This window comes from Eumetopias jubatus, unplaced genomic scaffold (genome assembly GCF_037043125.1).
Source record: "Eumetopias jubatus isolate StellerSeaLion01/CBP00866 unplaced genomic scaffold, mEumJub1_p1.0 scaffold_4, whole genome shotgun sequence".
Taxonomy (NCBI): Eukaryota; Metazoa; Chordata; class Mammalia; order Carnivora; family Otariidae; genus Eumetopias; species Eumetopias jubatus.
The window spans coordinates 182,505,740-182,528,525 of NW_028274810.1; the positions used below are offsets into that span (position 1 = coordinate 182,505,740).

A 22,786-nucleotide genomic window follows, 5' to 3' on the forward strand; every position below is an offset into this window, starting at 1 on the left:
TAACAATGATGGTAATAGTATTTATTGAATGATTACTATGTGCAGGAACAAAGTACTGTGAGTACATTATTCTAAAGACTAAGTGTATTATCTCATGTACCTAAAATAATCCTATGACATAGGCACTATTTTTTATCTCCTTTCATAGATGAAGTATTTTTGGCTAAGAGAGGCTAAGTAGCTTGCCCAGGGTGACACAGCTAAACATATCAATAAGTCCAGACTAACTCAGTGAGTCTGGTTCCAGAGCTTCTAGAAATCTCTTCCTCTTCAAATGAGGAATCAACAGTGTCAAATATAGTAGAAAAGTCTAGGACACCAAGAACACACACACATATACACACAGTCATTTAATTTGGAACAAAACAGCCATCGGTATCTATTGAGAGAGAACATATTCACTACAGCAGTGGAGGCAAAAATAAGATGGTTGTCAGAGAGATGCAGGGAATGGATGGAGAAACAATTAAAGCAATGTGTGAGTTCCCTTTTAGGCAAAAGAAAACAAAACTGAGTAAAGGAATTCAGGTGCTCCCGAATTCATGATTGCCGACATTTGTTAACATAGGAAAACAAGAGGAAAGCCACATTTAAATGGCTAGCAAAACCATATACAGAAAGATGAATTGATGATACACATACATCCTTGCATATACATGGCCATACAAGTGCTAACCCTAAAGCCTAATATTCTAAATCAGAAGTAGGCAAGCGAAGGCCTGTGGGTCCAATCTGCCAGTACCTCTTGTTAATCAGTGCAGAAGCTAAGAATGCTTTTTACATTTCTTAATGGTTAAAAAAAATTGAAAGCAGAATTCTATTTCTTAACAAATGAAATTTATACGAAATTCCAAGTTCAGTGTCCACAAATAAAGTTTTATTGGAATGCAGCCACACTGTTCTTTTACATATTATCTACAGCAGTTGTCTCACAACCCTGGCAAAGCTGAGCTGTTTGGAGAGATTTTATAGCCCACAAACCATAATATATTTAGTGTCTGGCCCTTTCCAGAAAAAGGTTGTCAATCTCCATTCTGCATCATCTCAACCGTTTTAATCTTTAATACATATACAAAGGAAAGGAAATTATATACCTGGTAAAGGTGCTTTATTAGTTCTTGCAATGGGCATTTCTTTCCATAGATTGCCACCATTTTCATTCTCAGCTATCCAGGAGTCAACAGCTAGACAAAACAGCTCACATGTGTCTATATTTTCAAGCCTAATTTCTTCCAGATACCACGCGGGATCCTTTCCACTGTTGTCATGTCCAATGCGTACTTTATAGATTTCACCAATATCTTTAAGATTAATCTGCAACAAAAAGGGGGAAAGGGAAATAAAGTCCCCACATTTCTGATTTGATTTTTCACATCAAAAATTCATATTCTGGGGGCCTGGGTGGCTCACATGGTTGAGCATCTGCCTTCAGCTCAGGTCATAATCTCCAGGCCTTGGAATCGAGTCCCGCATCTGGCTCCCTGTTCAGCAGGAAGTCTGCTTCCCCCTTTCCCTCTGCCTCTCCTCCTGCTTGAACCCTCTCTGTATCTCTTTCTTTCTCTCTCTCAAATGAGTAAATAAAATCTTTAAAAAAAACATATTCAATTTTGAACTCAGTATCTGTTTTCCCCACATACACTCCTTACTAATTTTCCTTAGAACTGTTTACTTGTAACACTATGAAATACTGTTACATATGGCAAAGCATAAATCTACTCACCATGGACAAACCAATAGATTAAATCCAGTTAGTTTTCACTACATCTGTTTTTTTTTTTTGTAACTCAATATTATTACCTTGCAAAATAAATGTTTTATTATAATGGTTGATATACACTACTTATTTGGCAGTTAGACGTGAGGAAGACAATCTAACTCTCTGGTGTCTACAATAGATTGGTTATTCCCATTAAAGTGGGAGCCTGAGGAAAAAAAAAAAACATATATGCTTCTGGATTTAAACTAGGGCTAACCAGGTAACACTGAAACAGAGTGGCATTGGAAAGACTATGACTTTGCAACAGTGTTGGTAATATGATTAACAAGTAATTCTGCTTTATACCCCTTTGCACCTCACCAATTAATTACCTGGCATGATAAATATTCTCATGTATCATTCACTATTCAGAATGAGTGATATTTTTCTTTTGAAAATTCTTACAGGATTCATATGAAAAAATTGATCATTTATATACTACATTAGTTTTCTATTGCAAATAAGGACCTTTATTGCCTCCTGATTCTGTGGGTCAGAAATCAAGACACTGTGTGGCTCAACTGGGTTCTCTGCTAAGAGCCTCATAAGCTGAACTCAAGGTATGGGCTAGGCTGGGCTCTTCTCTGGAGGCTCTGAGGAGAATTCTGCTTCTAGGCTCATTCAGGTTGGTGGCAGAATCCAGTTCCTTGTGGATTTAGAACTGAGGTTCCTCTTCCTTGATGTGTAGCCCCTTCACCTCCAAGCCAACAAAGGGCACACTGAGCCCTTCTCATTCTTGGCATCTCTGGCTTTCCCTCTGCTACCAGGAGGAGAAAGATGTTTGCTTTTAGGAGCTTATACGATTTAGATTAGGCCCACCTAAATAAATCAGGCTGATCTCCCTATATTAAGGTACTTAAATTGCATACTATGTGACACCATAATTAGAAACAATGTTATCAGCATTCTGGTATTTTGTCTCCCTCCACCTAACTTCTTTTCTCCCCTGTGGTATTATCATAAATATTCACATCGCCACTGGAAATTACTCCTTCAGAGTTTATGCAGACCTGCCACATTTTTTTCTACTAAAATATTTTTTATTGGTAATATAATTTTGGGTTGCTACACTAGTGATAATTGTTGTGAATAAATTCTGTCCTCTTGGTCAGGATGCACAGAGTTCAATAGAGTTGAGCTAAATAATTGGGCCCCTCCTATTATTTCTGGAACAAAGTGGCTATAAAAATACTATCATGTAAAAAATCTTAATATTGGTGCTTTGTACAGATAACTAACCTCCTATAGAGTTAGAGTTGCAGATAGGACACAGGGATGAAAATAGAGGCCACATCCCAAAACGGGTTCAAAGGCAAAATTGTGTGGCGGCTAAAACCCTGGTTTTTTGAAATGAGATCTAGAGCTGAAAGTTCCTTTGCCCTTGCTGGCTGTGTGTCAGTAAGTATGTCCATTCTTCTAAGCTTTGGTTTCCCCATCTGAATGTTATAATAGTACCAATCTTATGAATTTCTATAGCACTCAGTAAGTATTAGCAGACATCATTTTATCAATCAGAATTACGTGCTAAATAGAAAATGCCTACATTTAGCTAATGTAAAAACAAGACTAATCTAAAGACAGGGTCCAGCATTCACAGAAGGAAATTAAACTAGTATTTAGCCATCATACGTGAAATTGAAATTGATAAGGCCTATGTCTAACCCTGCTGGTAAAAGCAGATATTTGTCAACAAAACCTAAATGGTGCCATGGTCCACAAACTACTCACATACCATGCATGCATGGGTTGGCCAATTAAAATAAGAACCAAATAACTGTACCACAGTCTGGCTAGTGCTATAGATTGCTCCCAAATTACTTCTAACATGTTAGCCAAACTGATTTGGAACTCTTTGTTCTGTCTTAATATAGTCAACTTGGGTCACTTCAGCTTTAATAAAGTACAAATGCAATATGCCAAGAAATTATTCTTGCATATAACTTGAAAACACACACATGCACGCGCGCACACACACACATACACACACACACAGAGTTATTCTATAACATAGAATGGCTTTTCATCATACAGATGGACCACATCATGGCTCAGTTATTCTCCAGAAAGGGAATTATGCTTAAAGTAGTATACAGTCACAGATTTAAAATAAAATTGTTTTCAACCTGAAGACCAAAGAGGCATATGGATTGAAAGATAGAGGGTCAGAAAGAGAAAGGCAGAAGAAATATAGTCCATTCTCATTGTAATGTCACATATTGAAAATTATAATGATACCAATGAACTTCCACTACATAACCAGAACATGAAGATTTAAAAAATTTGTTATTTGAAATGTCTGATTTGGGTACTTGAAATTATTAACAAAATGGATTAAGTCTACACTGAATTTAAGTAAGAAAATAAAGCTCTTTATATATCCACATTTTTGGATAATTCTGTTTATCATATGTACTACCCCCAAGAACATCTTAAATATGGACTAAGTAAATTAAAACATTTAAACATTTAACAAATTTTTATTACATACAAACACTGCTCTAAACAAGCATATATGAACAGGGGGAAAATGGAGCTCTCACATTCCTGTGAACCACTAATCCAGTCATTCAAAGTGAGAAATAAACAAAGTAGGAGTATAAGAAAAGTATGAGATGGTTCAGTACAAGCAGGGCAGGTAGCAAGGAACCTGGACTTGGAAGACTGAGCACCATGTCCATGAAGGGGAGAAGACAAAAAATGCTATGAGCAAAACCAAGAAGAGTGAATGTACTTCTTGAGTCTAAGCTTATTGTTCCTGAAATTTCACAAGTCTGGGTTTTATTCTCTCCATCTGCATGGAAACTGGTATCCTTTCAGGTATGAATAGGTACTTCATAAAAGCAGACTCCATTTCTGTCAAGAAATGGACCAGGAGCAACTCCTTGGCTGGGTGTGTCTAGCGTCAACATAAGCACACATGTTTTGTGGCAGAGGGATCCACGGCAAACCCAGCACTGACACCCTCGGGCACTGGGATCTTGAAGAAGTGATATCTTTTCTCTGAACTTCACTTCCCTCATTTATAAAATGGAGTAATTAAGAATCACTTTACTGGGAGAGTGTGAGGATAAGGGACACATTAATTAGCAAAAGTTGGTCAAATAAACACATTATTAGGTTCTTAGTAAATAGTGGTGATTTTAGTAATTATTATTATTATTACTAAAGGGAGATGGAAGGAAGTGGGTGAAGAATACCGTGGGGAAAAGGAAACTAAAGTCCATTTACTTCAATCGTACAGGTATTCTTTCTCAGTGCCTTTGACCCTCCAGCACGGAGCTGCGCAGATGGGAGAAGGAGACTAGCCAAGGGAGATCAGTTTTCTCCACCCATCAAGTCCTCACCAGCCAGGAGCATCAGCAGAGCTCCCTGGTACAGGATTCCTGACCACAGGGTCGGCCTAAGTAGATCAGAGTCCAGTTCTTGGAAGCAGAGCATGAGAGGAAAAGCACAGAGCCTGTCATCTGAAAACTAGGCTCAAGGCTGGTCGTTTCCTATCCCTGAGTCTCAAGTTTCTCTTTGTAAAAAGAGGGCTTTTGTAAGCACCAAATTAGATCATCTTGGGAAAACACATTTTAATTCATAGACTGACAGTTCATGCAGATCTCAGAGAACAGGGTAGAGAGGCTTGGAGAGTTCTCTAAAGAATAACCAGGACTTGTACTGTACCTTGTGTTCAGACCACCCCTTTACTTGGAGCTCCCTTGATTGAAATAGTTGGGAAAATTAGGTAGTAATTTGAGGGGTAATCAAGAAAGAATTTGAAGATTATCACAGGAAAGGACATTTTTCATTTGTCAATGAAAATGGAAATATTCATGCAAAAAAATAGCAGAAAAGATTCTCAAAGCTGAAAAATGAACTTGAAAAAAACACATTTCTCTTTGCAAACTGCACAATACAATGCATAGCCTACCTTTCCAAAGATGAAGGCTTTTGTATGCTAAAAGTTGTATAATCTATTAGAGAATGTTCAGTTACAGCACCATGAAGGAATAACCTGTATTGTCTAGGAAAACAACATGACTGGTGGATCTGTGAATATTCATACAAAAAGTTTATGGAAAAAAATATTCCCTCTTCAGGTATCCAGTTTTGGAGTTTTTTGTTTGTTTGCAGAAAAATTTTGTAACAAAATTTTTAAGATTTTTTTACTTGAGTATAGTTGATATAGTGATTCAACTCTTCTATATGTTATACTGTGCTCACCACAAATATAACTACCATCAGGTATCTACTTTTAGATGTAGATCTTAATCCAGACATTTTTGCATATGTAATTACTGGCCAGTTGGATTTTTCTAAATTGAAGATGCTAAATCTCTTCATGCAAACTTGAGTATTTTTTCAATAAATGGCAACAAAGTTATTTTTTAAAACAATTCTATTCTAGAAGCAAATTTCATGTTCTACAAAGTCTCTTTTCTCTGTTTAAGAACACTTTCATAGTTTGGAAAAAAATATACCGGAACACAAATTAGCTTTGTGATCACTGAAATCCCATCTGGGGGCATTTCATTTCCATTCAATATCTCATTTTACATATTTATTGCCTTTCAAAAGAACAGTATGCCTTAAAAGCTCAGGACTGGAATGTGGAAGTATGGACTGGAAACTTGGGCTCTAATACATTAGAAACACTGAAAATCATCAGGGTAAATTTTTAAGAGAAAGTAAGCAACACTACCAAAAACAAATATACAAAAACTGTAAGGATAGATAATCTGCTATATTGTACAACACGACAATGAAAATAAGATGCTTTTCACTTCCACATGCCCTAGGCAAAAATTCTTGATGTTAATCAGTCCCAGTGCCCCTCCACCCCAAAGAGATAGGAAGCCCTGATACTCCCATAATACTTCATAGGCTACCACTGGTGAGTACTTTTCCAAGAGCACTGCTCCCTGGCTTTTTTTGTATACAAACAATGCCCTTCCTCTTGAAAGAGCTGGAAAAGAAACATTTGCTTAATTAGTAAATGATAGATTTTTTTTTAAAGGGAGAACTTTATGTCCTAGAATGTTTAGGTTTCCTTCTGAAGCTAGACAGGAGTGCCTGAATTGAAGAATGCCTTATTTTTTATTCTTGGTGCCAGTCACAAGCCAAGTTCAAAAGCCTTGGTCTGACCAATCTTAAAAGGTTTAAAGAACTTCATTATCTCAGATGTGACTAGGTTTTCCCAGTCCCCAGTCCCCAGTCCCTGACACTGACCTCATCTGTCAGAGTAAACAGCTTCTCACACAATTGGCTACCCAGAGTCTCTAAAGACTTAGAAGCTACTAGCTCTAAACTAAGTGTGGGTACATTACAGACCCTAGTCTCAATTTCTTGAGAAAACTTCAGGATTTGGTACTTTTTGGTTGTTGACTTTATCTTCCGTACTGGACTCTTAACTCTTTGAAGACCTAAGCTCTGTCTTCCTTTCCGTATCCTTAGTATATACAAACATTTATAACAATTGTTGAATAAATAATTTAATTTTGATATTTTAAAATTTTCATATGTTTCCTTCATTCTCTTTGCTTTCTATCAAAATTTTGATGGGTGGAAAAACTGATGATAATATGCAAAACTATGATAATTTGCTATGGCATACTCCTGGTAAATATCTGAGCCCCAATAACTAGAAAAAAAAGTTCTTAGGCATACTATGAAATTGTTGCCTTTTAAAAAATTTAGTAATATTTTGCAATCCAATTAACGCTGCCCAGATGAATGAAAAAAATGGCTTTATCTTTTTATGCCATCTGTATTTTTTTATTAGTTTCCATGCCCAGCATGGAGCCCAATGTAGATCCTGAACCCAGGACCCTGAGGACCAAGACCTGAGCTGAGATCAAGAGTCAGACACTCCACCAACTGAGTCACCCAGGCGCTTGGAATAAGTCTTTGACTTATTCCAATAGCAGAGATATTTTTTCTGGATTTCCTCATAAATTTTGATACATTTTGGACAAATATAAACAGATTGTAACCAATTCTGTATTTAGGTTCCAGTTTCATCAATGGTAGAATAGCTTACATTGACTAAGACTCAACCATTTAAAAAGGAATGAACTACTGATACAGGCAACAACTTGGGTGGCTCTCAAGGGCACTGTGCTAAATGAAAAACAAAAACCTAATGTAGCCATATGATTCCAATTATATAACATTCCCAAGATGACAAGGTAATAGACATTAAAAATAGAACAGTATTTTTCCAGGAATGGTGGTGGTGCATGGATGGGGGTGGAGTCTGAGCCTATAAGGAAATGACACTGGGAGATATCTGGGGAGATATAATAGTTCTATGTCATGACAGTGGTAGCGGTTACATGAATCTATACCCCTGATGAAATAACAGGTAACTATACACACAGATTTTACCAACGTCAAAATCTTGATTTGATATTGAACTATAACTATGGAGAATGAATCCAGGGGAAGGAAACTGGGTGCATGGGATCTCTCTGACTGTTCTTTGCAACTTCCTGTGAAACTATAATTATATGACAACAAACAGGCCAAAAAACATGTACTTACCAGCATTTTGTTACAATTAGCAAGGCCCTCTGGAGGGCTCATCTCTTAGGAGATGAGAGAATTTTCTGCATAGTGATTTCTCCAGGCATTTGGCTAATTCACCATTTGGGAGCATATGGTGACTGGCTGCTTCAGCTGGCTTTTCTGATGTCAGTGGGGCAAAGGGAGACCTGCCTCACCTTGGCGTATTACCTACTTTTTCCTGGATTACTTGAATTACTCATAATTCTCTGTATTTTTTCTTTCCTTCCCACACAGATAGAAATACATTCTTAGGCTTATAAATAGATACATAATTAAAATAAGAAACAAAATACTCATATATTGAAGATATACATAAAATAAGTGCAGGTTTAATTTTAATATATTTGCATCTATAGAAGATATAAACAATTTGCAAAATGTAGGAGAGTTGGAATTTACTCATAATTTAAATTGTTGATGATTCATTTTTCCCAATTTCTTTCTTTTATATTCCAGGTAATAAAAACTATGCTGAATAACATCAAAATTATCAAAATCATGGTGGATATATCGAACGATGATTCCTGCTACTCTCAAATATGCTACTCTCTGGGGAATTTTTTCTGTTGCATTTTGCGGATTGTTTACATCTCTTATAGTTTGAATTTATTAAAATTTCACATGGCACAGGGCTTTACAGGCATCCCATTTATTAACACTCCTTTATTTATTAAAATCAATAAATAATTAAACATACACTATTATATATGCCCTTCTTTGTATTACATCTACATTTTGTACATTTTACATTCACTTTTCTCTTTTGAATATAATTACTAATTCATAGCTGTTCACAGTCTCCACTTGTTTCAATTAACTATTATGATTATTATCATTATTATGAAGATGGTACTTCCAGCTTAGCTCATACAAGCCCCCTTTAAATTTGCTCTTCTGTCCTTCAGCACTGCCCTTGACATTTTTGAAGTTATCCCTGGGATTCCAGACAACAAAAGGATATTCCAGACCAATTCTGGTTTGGTGTTTTGGGGTTTTTTGGGGGGTTTCTTTTGTTTGTTTTTTGGGTTTTTGTTGTTTTTTTTTGTTTTTTGTTTTGGTTTTTTTGCTCAAAACAAAAACAAAAACAAAACAAAAAGGATCAATTTCCTGCCCAGGTATTCTGGTGGTTTTTAGTGGTGTGCATTAGTAGAGACAAAATATGGGCACTCTGGGACACATGAGGGATGCAGGTGGGTGGAAGTGTGGCCACTGTAGGGACAATTAGTGATGACAGACTAGAGAATTAGGCATCTTTTTAAGGTCATGAGTTCACACTAATATTTCCAATTTAACACATGAAGTTACTCTCCCTACCTTTCCTGGAGTGTGAAATTTCATCAACCACCAAGGCCACTGATGCTCATCAGTTTCATGCCCATAACCAACATAAGAAGTAAATGTCTCTACCTGCTTTCTACAAATCAGAAGGCAGAGTTTTGAAAGTATTAAATTGGCCTCCCTTACACAGTAAAGCAGAATATGGCATCAAGCCCATAAATACTAAAATTTCTTTTAGACAATGTAAGTTTACTGAAATTGGTGTCAACATGTTTTTGTAAATTATTTGTGTGGTTCGGCAGCTTCTATTTTTTTGTGTGTGCAGACACCTGCAGGATTATCTTAGCATTCCAAAAAGCTGCCAAGGTGTATCTAGATGTGGGTCCCTTCCCACTGATTTTGTGTAGAACCTGATGAGCTCTTTCATTTATATAGGATAGTCTTTCCATAACTCTAGAAAGTTTGTTCCACCATTTTTTCATGGCTAATTATTACCTATTCTCTTGTTTCTTTTTCCAAAACACCTTGGTTTACTTTCTGTTCTTGATCCTCTACCCCTGCCTTCGTTTCTCCATTTTCTCTCTTTTCATTCTAGGGGATCGCTTCTGGCATGCCCCATGGCACAGATTCACTCTTAGGCAGTGCTATTTCACACTCCTCCAATTTATACATGAATGTTCACCTATGGTGGCATTTTTGTTTCTAAGACATTTCCAGCTCTACCTCTCATCTTGCTGCTTCGTCTTGTGGATTTCTGGAGACAATGACATCTTTTCCTCTTGTGAGGATACCAATCTCCCAAATGTGATCTGGGCCCTGCAGGAGGGCACTGAACTGTCCTGATCCCGCCACACCTTAGCCCCGCCTTATCGGTACCATTCAGATGAGGTGAGCACCCACTGCTCCCTGGCCTGCCAACCCCATCTCCAGGACTTCCCCTCCTAAAGACTCCAACCCACAGAATGCAGTCTATGCCAATTTCCTCCCACTTTTTGCTCCATGGTTCCTGGGATTTGCAGTATCTGCCTTGTTCTGGGATCCTGGCAGAAAACATCCTAGGGCTTCAAGAAAAAGCAGAGCAAATAGTAATTCACTTCTCAGAGTATTTCCATAGGGGTAAAGACTGGCAGCTGGATTTCCAGTGGGTATGCACCCTGACTCTACACAGGCATACTACCCCATGCCTCATTACCTCTCCTTGGGCAGCTGCTCTCCTTAAGTAAACCTGAGCCTGTAGTTCTGACTCAGCTCCATTTAGATGCCCTTATGCATCAAGAGGTCTGTTACTCTTAGTTTTCCATGCTGAAATTTTTCACTGTTACTAAATCTTCATTTGTTTGTTGTGAGATAGATGCCATTCTGAACAAAAAGTCTCAACCTAAATAAAGCTAAGGGATTTTTATAAAATAGCATTTCTCAATGTTGATAGAAATGAAAGGACAGGGAAGCTCCTGTCAGAACAGGCCATCATTAGCATAAGGCTTATTTCAGCTACAGTTTGCATTTTTGCAAAGACACTGTTTATTGAATCCATTTCACAGTTGAGGAAATTGAGCTAAAGTAGCTAGTCCAAGGTTGCATAGGAAGCATGCAAATTAAGAATGAGGGTCTCCAGGGCCCATTTGGTTCAAAACTGTCAGTCAAGTTCAATCCTGACAGAGGCAGCTTAAAATGACCTTGGCATGAGAGAATGACCTAAACAATTGTTGTTAACATATTGCATCTTTGCAATGTTAAAAATGATTGAGAGTTTTTATTTGCATGCTTCTTTTTTTCTTATTCTAGGGAGAAACTCTCGTTATGAGCATTTAGGTTGGTCAAGCTTTAAGATAGGAAATACAAGCTCTGTGAAGAACAATCACATTTCCCAATTATGAAATGCTTTTCATGGTTCTTTTGTAAACATAAAATGCAATAGGCCACATATTAATTATGACCTTCTCTGCAAGTGGAGTTTTGTAATACTACAACCCAAGTCTAATAAATTAAAATGAAGAGTGTATATTAGTTTTAGAGAAAAAATGTTTTACTTTACGTCTGTGTGAACATCAGCAGAATTAACAGATGTAATAATAAGGTTTTCTAGAGTAATTTAACAACAACAAAAATGTTTGTAGTAAGTGAGGAAATCATTTAGAAAATTAGTTGTGACAAAATGTTCTCTGTATTAAACATAGTTTCATTTTGCACACAACATGCACAGACATAGAATACACTCTATTTTCCGGAATCACTGATCTTTCTATGTAGTTTGCAAACCCTCCTGCCATTAATTGGATCCCACTCTGTTTAGTCTCATTCTCACCACTTCCTGCCATGCAAGTTCCTTTCTAGGCTGGTTCATTCTTCACCAGGGGCCATCCCCTTCTACCAATCCCCTAGCCCAGGCTTTGTACCCAGGTCTCTTTTCCACCTTTCCAAGGCCTGGGCAAAGTTATAACCTGACCCCACATCTTCCAATAGCATCTCCTGGACACCAATCCTAATTTGCATAGGGCCCTTTTGTCTTTGATTTTCCCCAGCTCTTTTTTTTAAAGATTTTATTTATTTGAGAGAGAGAGAGAGCACAAGAGAGGGCAGAGAGCACAAGTGGGGGGGAGGGAGAAACGACTCCCCACTGAGCAGGGAGCCTGTCACTAGGTTAGATCCTCAGACCCTGAGATCATGACCTGAGCCAAAGGCAGTCACTTAACTGACTGAGCCACCCAGGCGCCCCTGATTTCCCCCAGCTCTTAATCATTCATACATTCAGTTAGTCAGTCAGTCAGTCAGTCATATAAACATTTTATTGAAAGCCTATTACATACTAGACATGGGAGAGACACAATGATGAACAAAATAAGGTACTTACCCTTGCAGACCTTCTAATGGGGCAAGAGAGACAACAGACATAAATGAGAGAAAAGCAATGAGGTGCTTAGTCCCTACACAGACAAATGGGTGACCATTCTACATAAGAAGTCCAGGAAAGGCCTCCCTGAGAAAGTGACAGTCAGGCACTGTGACGTGGATGTCACGTGGAGATACTCAGCTGGTGGATATTAGGAGAAGGAACACTGCATGTAGAAGGAACAGCTACCATGATCTCTCAAAGGTCCTAAAGTGGGAATGAGTTTGGATTGTTCAAGCTTTGAGCAGAAAGAAGTTCCATGGGCTTTTGTTGCCAGGAGGAGCACAGAATGGGTGAAGGACAAAGAGGTAGAGAGGTACCATCTATCAGGGTTGGGACTGTAAACAGGACATAACATGATCAGTTTTATGGTTTTAAAAAATTTCCCTGACTGCTCTTCAAAGGCAGGATTGCAAGGGAGTAAATGTGGAAGAAAAGGGACCATGTAAGAGCCCAGTGCTTCATCTGAGTGACAGAACATGGGGATCTTGATTTGGGTGTTGGAAATGGAAATGAAAAAGGATTCTGAATATATCTGGAGGCACATATTATGTCCCATATTTATTCTGACCACATCTTTAACTTCTTGGACTGAAATTCTCCCTGAATTGCCTTTATATTTCCAGGGTAGAGATTATTCTCATTGAAATCCTTCATAGTTTGGTAGTTCCACCTTTTTCCTGGTATTTGTTCACATTATCCATTTGACCCAAGCAGGGAGTCTATCCCATCATGCTTTTCTTCTTCCTGGCTTTTAATGGTCCCTAGCATTTTCCACATGTCTCTAGTTATGTAAGGCTTCAGCTTTACAAAGACCTTTTTGAAAGCTCCTGGTATTTGTTTTTATGTGTTCTTAATTTTGGCCCTTTATGCATTTTAAAACAGCCTGCAAAATTTTAGTTCATCAAAGAAATCTCTGTGGAGTCACAGTGACTTTATTAAATACTTCCCCCCTTTCTCTCTTTGGTTTTGTTTATAACTGGAGAGTAAGGGTTTTATTTTGAAGAGTCTACCTTTATTTGTAAGACAAATCTCCCAAGGTTTCACATTTACACCTGTGAAAGACAGAGTTAAGACTCAGCAGCCATCTCGAAGCTAGTAGACAAGAGATCGGTAACACCCAGACAATGTTATGGTCAAATTGGGATATATCAGTATGCTGCAGGTTCATAGTCATGTCATATTAAAATTTCTGAAGTAATAATCCCACTAGAAACAAAGGCAAAATGTTCATGTCTAGACATAAATTAATCCCCATTATAATAATTACCTACAACTGGGCCAAATATGAACTATCATTCTGTAAAATATTAACCTTAGCAAATAGAACTTCAAAGCAGGCACCTATTTTTAAAATTTAAAATGTTAGCACTGATATTCTTCATTCTCTCTCTCTCTCTCTCTCTCACACACACACACACATACACACACACACACACACGTTTGTTGTGAAAATACCACAAGAATTAAAGGGCTGAAAAGCAGCTTGCAGGGCTAACTAGTCTACCCATCTTGACATTAAGAGGCCTACAAATGGACCATCCCAGACCACGAAGAAAATTCCAGACTTCCTTGGAATCAACTTCAATAATTACGTCTTATGTTAGGAATATTGTTATCAAACTACATTGTCTGGAGTATAACAAATCAGTACTAGATATATTCACAGGCGAGAATGTCAAGAGTGAATTCCTTCCTTGATTTGGTGTGGAAATTAAATAATGGTTAATAGCTTATTTTTTAAATTTAATTTATTAAAAGTACAAGAAGAGAGTTTCTAATTTATTTTTAATAGCTTTATATAAATATAGCTGATAAACAAAAATAACTGTACATAATTAATGTACACAATTTGATGGGTTTGGGCATATGCATATGCCCATGAAGCCATCACTAAAATAAAGGGGATAAACACCTCTATCGCCTCCAAAAGCCCCTTTGAAGAAGAGAGTTTTAAAGTTTGATTTTAACTTGAAAACTAGACAATAAGCTTTCCTAAGACTTAGACTCATTCTATGACAAATATGTCATACCATATTTTGAAAATAGTTCTTCTATAAGCCTAGTGACTTATAAAAGAATAATTTGGTCACAAAGGAGAGAATTCCATGGTGGTGGGTTGGAGGAGGGCAGAACTGCGTGTGTCTGTCAAATTGCCTACACTACAAAAGAAGGCTAGGCCATATGCTGAGGTTGTTTTTTTAGGCAGTATTTCCACTGTTTTCAATGGGCCCATGGGCACAATCATATCATGATCAATGGTAAACCTCTCCAAAGAGAATAAAATAGCTGAAACAATTTGAGCAGTATCAATTGTCAGCTTAACAAAGTTTAAATTCTACCAAACAAAAGAGGGTTAAGTAACCAGCACACCTGAGAGAGAGAGAGCTTTGAAAACACAATAACTAGGACTTTTACTTCATGGGGCAAATTGGGACACTAAATTCATGCTCATTCCTCCAACCAACCAACAGAGAGTCCCATTACAGAGCCTATTTGCCACAGAACTTCCTTGGGGAATTCTGAGAAAACACACCAGGTTTTATGTTCTAAAGATCATCCATCACACACTTTGTTCTCCATAGAGAAACCACCATCCACCCCATGCTATATGGGCACCATAATCTGAAATACTTCCAAAGGACAGCACAGTTACTCGGAGTTATTTTGGATTGTTTGTTTGCATTGTTGCTTTTGTTTTGTTTTGTTTACTTTTGATTTATTTTGAGTGCTCATTCAATCTAGGTGGATGCCACTTAAAGGTGCTCTTCATTCTTAATATTCCATGAACTTCTTGGAGAATTTTATATTCCATTCATTTTTCAGAATTACAATAATAAGAATTTGGGGGTTTTCACTTAAAACTAGTCCAGTCTTATAATCAAAATCAAGTCAAGATTCAAGATGTTTATCTGGTCTAATAACACCAGTGATGAGAACATGTTGAGGAAAGGAGATTTTCTGCCAAACATTTCACATATGTTATTTTAAATCTTTACAGCAACCTTATGAGATATACATAAGTCTCTGCATTTTGCAAAAGAGGAAACCAAGCTCCAGAGAGGTGATGTCATTTTCCCAAAGCCCTGTGGCCCTTAAGTTTCAAGCAGGAATTTTAACTCAAGATGACTGGATTTTCTAGTGCACATACTTTCTACCCCACAGCACACTAAGCCAACTGGGCAACCCTATCTCAAGAAGTAAACCTGATCCACATAGGAAAATAAGACAAAACAAAACAAAGCAGAAACACAAACATAACTGGTGCCTTACATGAGTAAATCAATGTTTTCTTCCTTCTTCCTTCCGCGCATGAGGTCCTACATAACCACCCCCTATGTAGATACAGCATGTGTTTTATCAAATAAATGTGTGTGAATGTCATATGCCTGAGTACATGTGTGTGACTGTACCTCTGAGGACCTCAAATATTCTACAGTATTTTCTGGAGAATTAGGTGATACTAATCATGTGCAAGACCAAATGATTAAACAGTGTTACAACTGATTAAATTAAAATGCTCTTTACATCTGCTGAGTTGGAATGTTTTTGCCATTTTGCTCTAAGATGAAGAGGGTTCACAGAGTCCATTCCAATCATCCGGTGCTCTCCAGGCAGTGGCCTGGTTTTACTGTGACACCGTATTTCTATTTGCATTTGGAGCAAAGATTAACCATGTTTGTAAATGCTGACACTACACTGGGGCACCTTAAACAGTAAAACACAGGCATGGTGACACAAAAAGTAGACTGCATGAGTGAAATAGAAGCCACTCTGTCTTGGGTCAGAGACTGAGCTTGTTGAGGAGCTAAAGGCAGAGAAGTCTTCAGGGTATGGCAAGGCACTGAGTCAGTGGCCCCCCACAGTGTACGGAAAGGCTGTTCATGAAACTCAGCCCCCCCGATGAGGTGACAGACCTGAAGTCTGGAACTCTTTTCTCAGCATGCTGGGTTGCTCTCAGTTAACTCAGTCTCTGGGTCCAGGTAAAGAAGAGTGAAATATATTCCACAGGAATGAGGTAGATACTGATTTGATTGCCCACCACTACCACTCCTAGGAAAGTGCTAGAAACAATGAAGGCAAACAGTCAATCACCCTCTTATCCAAGGGGTGGTTCCAAGACCCCCAGCAGATGCCTGAAACCACAGATAATGCTGAACACTTTATGTATGAAGTTTTTTCCTATACATAAACACCTATGATCAAGTTTAATTTATAAATTAGGGCAGTAAGAGATTAACAATGATAACTAATAATAAAATACATATAACAATATACTATAATAAAACTTATGTGAATGTGGTTTCTCTCTAAATAACTTATTGTACTGCACTCACCCCTCGTCTTCTTGTGATGATGTGAGGTAACAGACAGCCTACATGATGAGATGAAGTGAGGTGAAGGACACAGGCACTGTGACACAGCATTGGCTATTACTGACCGCTTGACAAGTTAGGAGGATCATCTGCTTTCTGCCCATGGTTGATTATGGGTAAAACAGACTGCAGAAGGCGAAACCATGGATAAGGGGTATGGGAGGATGACTGTAATTAAAGTTCAGTATGTAAGGCTTCACTTTCACATTCAAACTGTGACTTCCTTTCCTGGCCAGCAAGCTATAGAAGTTGGACTGGATTTCCCTCTCATAGCTCCTCATCATTGCCACAATAAGACTTTCATAGAAAACAAGAAAAAAAAAAAAAACAACTCAATTTTGACTTGTGGCACAGAAGTGTTGATACCAATAAAATCTGTTGGCCAGATGGATTAGTAAGAATGACTTCCCACAGGCATTTAAGAAACTGAAATAACTATAGCTTGAGTCTTTGGAGAATTATTGAGAAATATCACTTCTGTGTCCTTTACTTTCTAATTCAACAGATAAATGGTAGAAAAATAGATGACAGATAGGTGATGATTAAATAGATTAGACAGATGATAGAGAGATAGATAGATAGATAGGTAGATAGATAGATAGATAGATGATAGATAGATGATAGATAGATAGATGATAGATAGATAGATGATAAATAGATAGATAGATAGATAGGTAGATAGATGTAAATAAATGTAAAGGAGAGGGGGAGAGGGAGGAAGAGAAGTACCTAGAATCACGTAAATGAGAAATCTACTCTTATGCTTGAGATGTCAAATTAACATATACTTAAGAGACAAAGGAAAACAGAAGATTTAAATAGCCTTATGGATGTTTCTAAGGTTGATTATTGAGAAGCTAGGCATGACGATGAGATGTTTGAACATTAATCTGGGTGTTATTATATGCTTGGAGGCAATATAGCTGGCAGAAAATATGTGTATTTTATAAGGAAATAAAAACCTGGCGAATGTACACATTTCTCATGGTATTGATGACATTTGTAAGTTCTTCTCTTAGTCTTGATATAACACAGTTGTGCCCACTCTGTAATTTACAGACGAGTTTTAGACACGAGGCTACAAACTGTTCTTGAAACTGACTCCACAAATACTGTTTTTTTATAAAATGTTTTTAAGCAATTACAACTGAGCTCCCTCCCCGAGACTGCGATTCAGGTCTTTGGTGAGGAACAATCAGAAACTGAGCCTTTGCTGGATACTACGAACAGAGGGAAAATGTTGTAAGTGAGCTTTCCATTTGGGTTTATCTATGCAATCCTGAGTTCCATGAAAAATGTCAAGATCAAATTATAAACTTGGATCAGTTGAAACCTGGAAACTTTAGGGAGCGTTCTTCCCCCTAACTTTCTGAATTCCTGGATTCTACCAATTTTTAAAAATCAATGGCTGGAGATATCTGAGGTTTGACATATGTGTTTAGAACTCATTATCTCTCTCAAGTTTACCTACTTCCACCGATATCTGAAGGCCCGAGTCTGGCTGGTCCTCAGTGCTGAGGAAGGAACAATGTATAAGACACATACAACCCCTTCTCTCAGAGAGCACACAGCTCAGACACAGACTCAGATCTCAAAAGTGTTAGTCTCTGCCAAGGTGATGGGTACTGCAAGAGGGAGCCATGGAGATGAAGGAAATGTTGACTTACACTAGTCTAGGTGTCAAGGAATGGCCTGTTTTGTTAAAATTTTTAAGTAGTTTTGATGATCATTGGCTGAAGGTGGGTGTGGGGACACCAACTACAGGGAAAAGCCTGGTAAGAGGGCCCTGTAATCGGGATGCTGTAGAAGTGCTATTGTGGAAAAGCAAGGTTGGGCTTAGGTTGGCAGCAGCAACAATTCCAAGGAAAACTGCACATCTACACATCACAGCAAAGCAAAATGGAGAGAACCTTGTATATTATTTGCTTGTCAAAATTGGGGTGGGGAGGGCTCTCCCTTCTCTAAGCAAGGCCTTATTTTGGTTCTTTTAAAATAAACAAGGAAAAGGGCATTTCAGGGTAGCAAGAGACCTAGAAACCATTTGACAAGGATTTATTCTCCTATCTCTTCATTGTGTACACAACATTACATTTCACAGCCTTCAAAGATTCCCACTGTTTTGTCCTCCCAGATTCACGCATCAAAATGCTAACCCTCCACTGTGATGGTAGTAGGAGGTGGGCCTTTAAGAAGTCATGGAGATGGAGCCCTCACAAGTGGGATTAGTGCATTATAAAAGCAAGCCCGAATGCCCTCATCCTTTTTCTGCCACATAAGAATGAGAAGTAGGCAGTCGGCAACCTGGCAGAGGTCTCTCACCTCTATCCAACTGTATGGGTATCCTGATGTCGGACTTCCATTCCTAGAACTGGGAGAAGTAAATTTCTGTTGTGTATAAGCCACCCAGTCTGTGGTGCTTCCTTATGGCAGCCCAAATGGACTAAGACAAACACCTTGTGTTTCAGCCTCGATGTGCACATGTCGTCCTTTTGTTCATGCAGGTGCATGGATTTGAACCTCTTACCCGTGGGGTGGAGGAAACAAAGATTTGGTTCTGCTTCAAGGCCAGAGGGATGGGACAGTGCCACCCTTCACACCCTTTTCTATGAGTGGCAAGATAGAAACTGTGAATTTTCTGTGTCATGGTGGACAGATCCCTCTCTTTTCTCCAGTAGCCACATTAAGGTGTAAGCAGCGTAGTGTTTGAACAGGGATTTTTCACAGGAACAGTGCAAGCATTACATGTTTCCTTTGTTGCAATAATGTGAAATTTATTTTTCTGAGAAAAGAACACATGGATTGGTGGGACTTATTTGGGAACAATAGTTAACAGTCAATGTATTTCCAACCGTTTTCCAATAGAAGGGAAAAAGTAAATCAATATACGGTGAGTTTTAAGAGCCTTCATGCCTGTGAAAGGGATTTGAACATTCCTGAGAACAACACTGCAATCATTTAATAATAATTGTGGTAGTAATAGTAATGATAATGGCAAAAAGCAAAAGATAGAATAATGAAACTTTAAAAAATCTGTTTAGAAAGTGATCAGGTACTATATGTAAGGAAATAATTGCCCAAAGTATAGGATTAAGTATTATAAATATTCAAAAAACATCCTGCCTAAAAATCTTTGCGCTGAAATCAAAACAATCATCTTAGTGACTGCCTTACAAGAAGCTGGGCATTGCAGCATAAAAGTCATTTTAAAATATTGCTTCATATCTGTCTTATCCCAAGATAATTATAAGCTCATGCTGGTACCAAATGTAAATTTTGTTTATTTCTTTCTGAAAACTGTGGCAGAGATTTTAATGGCATTCACTAGAGCATATGGTCAGATGTGTGCATTATTTTGAAAGGTTACTCATATATGTGCTCCATACACATATGTACATGCTGTTTAGAATGGTGATAATGTTCATTGGTCTGAGCTTCCATCAGTTTATTTCACTTTCAGATGAGCTTTTGCATTGCACCCTCAGCAGTATTGACTTATTAAAATGCTACCATTTGCCAACTGGAATACTGTCAAACGTTTTTCAGCTTTCTCTTTTCACACTACAATTCAGAAGAAAATGCTCTTGCTATCACACTGCATCACAAATGACTTGTTCCCACCTTAAGTAATACAGCTGAAGTTGCTACTTAATTTCCAGCATCAACCTAACCGCTGCAAATGTCATGTATGCAGTTCTCAGTATCAAGGTATGCTGCACAGTCTGCTCTAGGAGAGAGGACTATTTTTTCCCTAGCAAGGCCACCAAACAACATAGACTTTTATTTCTTTTACAGTACAATGGCTGTGAAAGAAACAGTCATCTTTATGTACAGCATTTCTTTCTGGCATAAGGTTGAAATAAATACAGATAGCATGTTTGAATTTAAGGCTTGTATGAACAGCACAGTCCCCTACGACTTACATACTGCATGAATCTGTCATTCATATAATTCAAATGCCGGCAGTAGACTCCATCTCTCCCACTGAACCCCTATTGCTGATACTATCTTCCCATACTATTTTGATGTCCTGTGAGAATGAGGCCTCTTTAGGAGGCATATACATAACTCACATTGATCCTGATCCAAGGTCTGCATTGCAGAATGAAGAAAGAGAATGTATGAGTAAGAATATGAGTTGTTTATTTATGATAGCATAGTACACATGATGTGTGTACTTCTAAACTTCAGAAAGATCTCCAAGTTAATAAAAGTAAATTCGAACTTGTATAAGCCCACATTCTTTCTAGGTAAAGGCAAGAAAGAAGCAAACATGATTGTCCAGAGTTTAAAAATAAAGACAGGAAGATGTAGGTAAACTCAAGAAATGAAGGTTGAAGTGCCAAGTGAAATCATGTGTATAAATTTAAAACTATTCAAATATTTGCTAGATTAGAGCTTTTAGCCTCATCGATAGGTTCTCTTCTTTGTTAGCATTACAAAATGATACTTATTAATTTTTTATGCAATAAGATAGACAATATTGGTAGATAGAAAGAATTTACAAACTTTAGTGGACTCTGGAAGTTGATCTAATTTGAGTGGGATATGGCCATGAAGGACTATTCTGATAACACAACGGACAGAGTTTTCAGGTACAAAAGAAGACAAATAGATAAGCAAGTGTACATCAACATCTGCATCAGACCCTCCCAAGTTCTACAAGGTTATACTCAGGGAGGAGTAAGATTTTGAAGAAATAAATGGAAAAAAAGAATGAATCCACGTGATAAAAAAAGGAAAGAGAGCTTTGCTCACATCTTCCTTATTTATTAAGAATCCTAATGATGGAAAAAAATGTTTGGAAATAATCAGGCAGGTTCCTTAATCCACCATATAACCAAGTGCTCTCAGATCAAAATTGTGACCCTCCTATAAGTTACAAACCTCAGGATTAAATCAAAACCGTTCAAAGCTTAGGCTGATGGCAAATCTATAGAAGATGTGAGGGATGCAGATATGCCCACCTTCACACTCTTGGCAGCTGTGGGATGCTGGATAAGGAGCTAAAGCAATGACAACTTCTTCCATTCACACTAGTCATCCTAAGGAAACTTGCAGAGAGCTGTGGGCAAGTCAGTCTAGTTAGTGGAATGGAGTAAACCCCAGTTTACTGAGGAAATGGGCTTGTTGAAGGATTATTAAGTAGCCAACATTTTGCTACTCCTGAATCTGGGAAACGGAGAACTTTATTGTACCTCAATGAACTCCATATCCTATAGGTTCCTCTTTGGTTGTTGAAGAAGGAGTTACGGGGCTTATAATGATTAATTTGTATGTCACCCTGGCAAGCCATGGTACCCAGATACTTGGTCAAATATTATTCTGGATGTATCTGTGAAGGTGTTTTGGATTAGATTAAAATTTAAAGAATGGACCCGAGTAAAACATTGTCCTCCATAGTATGGTGGGCCTTATCTAATCAGTTGAAGGCCTGAACAGAACAAAGGATGATCTCCCCAGAGCAAGAAAGAATTTTGCTAGTAGACTGCCTTTGGATTTAGACTGCAACACTGGCTCTTTCCTGGGTCTCCAGCTTGCTGGCTTACCCTGCAGATTTTGGACTTCCATCTCCATGAGCCAATTACTTAAAATCTCTCTCTCTCTCTCTCTCTCTCTCCTCTGTCTCTCTCTCTGTGTGTATATGAATACACAACCTGTTGGTTCAGTTTCTCTGGAGAACCCTGACTAATACAAGTGCACTATACCCAGGTACCTCTCTAAGTTAAGGGATAAGCTCAAATCCAAACAAATGAACAGACAAGTATCAGAAATCCATACATCATATATTTATACTCATACAGTTAAGGAGTGAATGGACTTAATGAGATGGTTGAGGCACATTTTAGCAATATAATTCTCTAGCCATGTAACTACCATGATAACTTCTGACTAAAAAAAAGGAAAATATCATCCCCTATCATTAATAAAACATGC

The 22,786-nt window shown here is 37.9% G+C and overlaps 1 protein-coding gene across 1 annotated transcript in view; it reads right to left on the minus strand.

The window, feature by feature from the left end:
- Nucleotides 1–22,786, minus strand: part of LOC148164638 (lipoxygenase homology domain-containing protein 1-like) — a 263,084-nt gene that overhangs the window by 27,818 nt on the left and 212,480 nt on the right. The window contains exon 19 of the mRNA XM_088022889.1: nucleotides 1,095–1,314. Coding sequence (XP_087879015.1) covers nucleotides 1,095–1,314 — 220 coding nt within the window. The remainder of the gene's footprint in view (nucleotides 1–1,094; nucleotides 1,315–22,786) is intronic.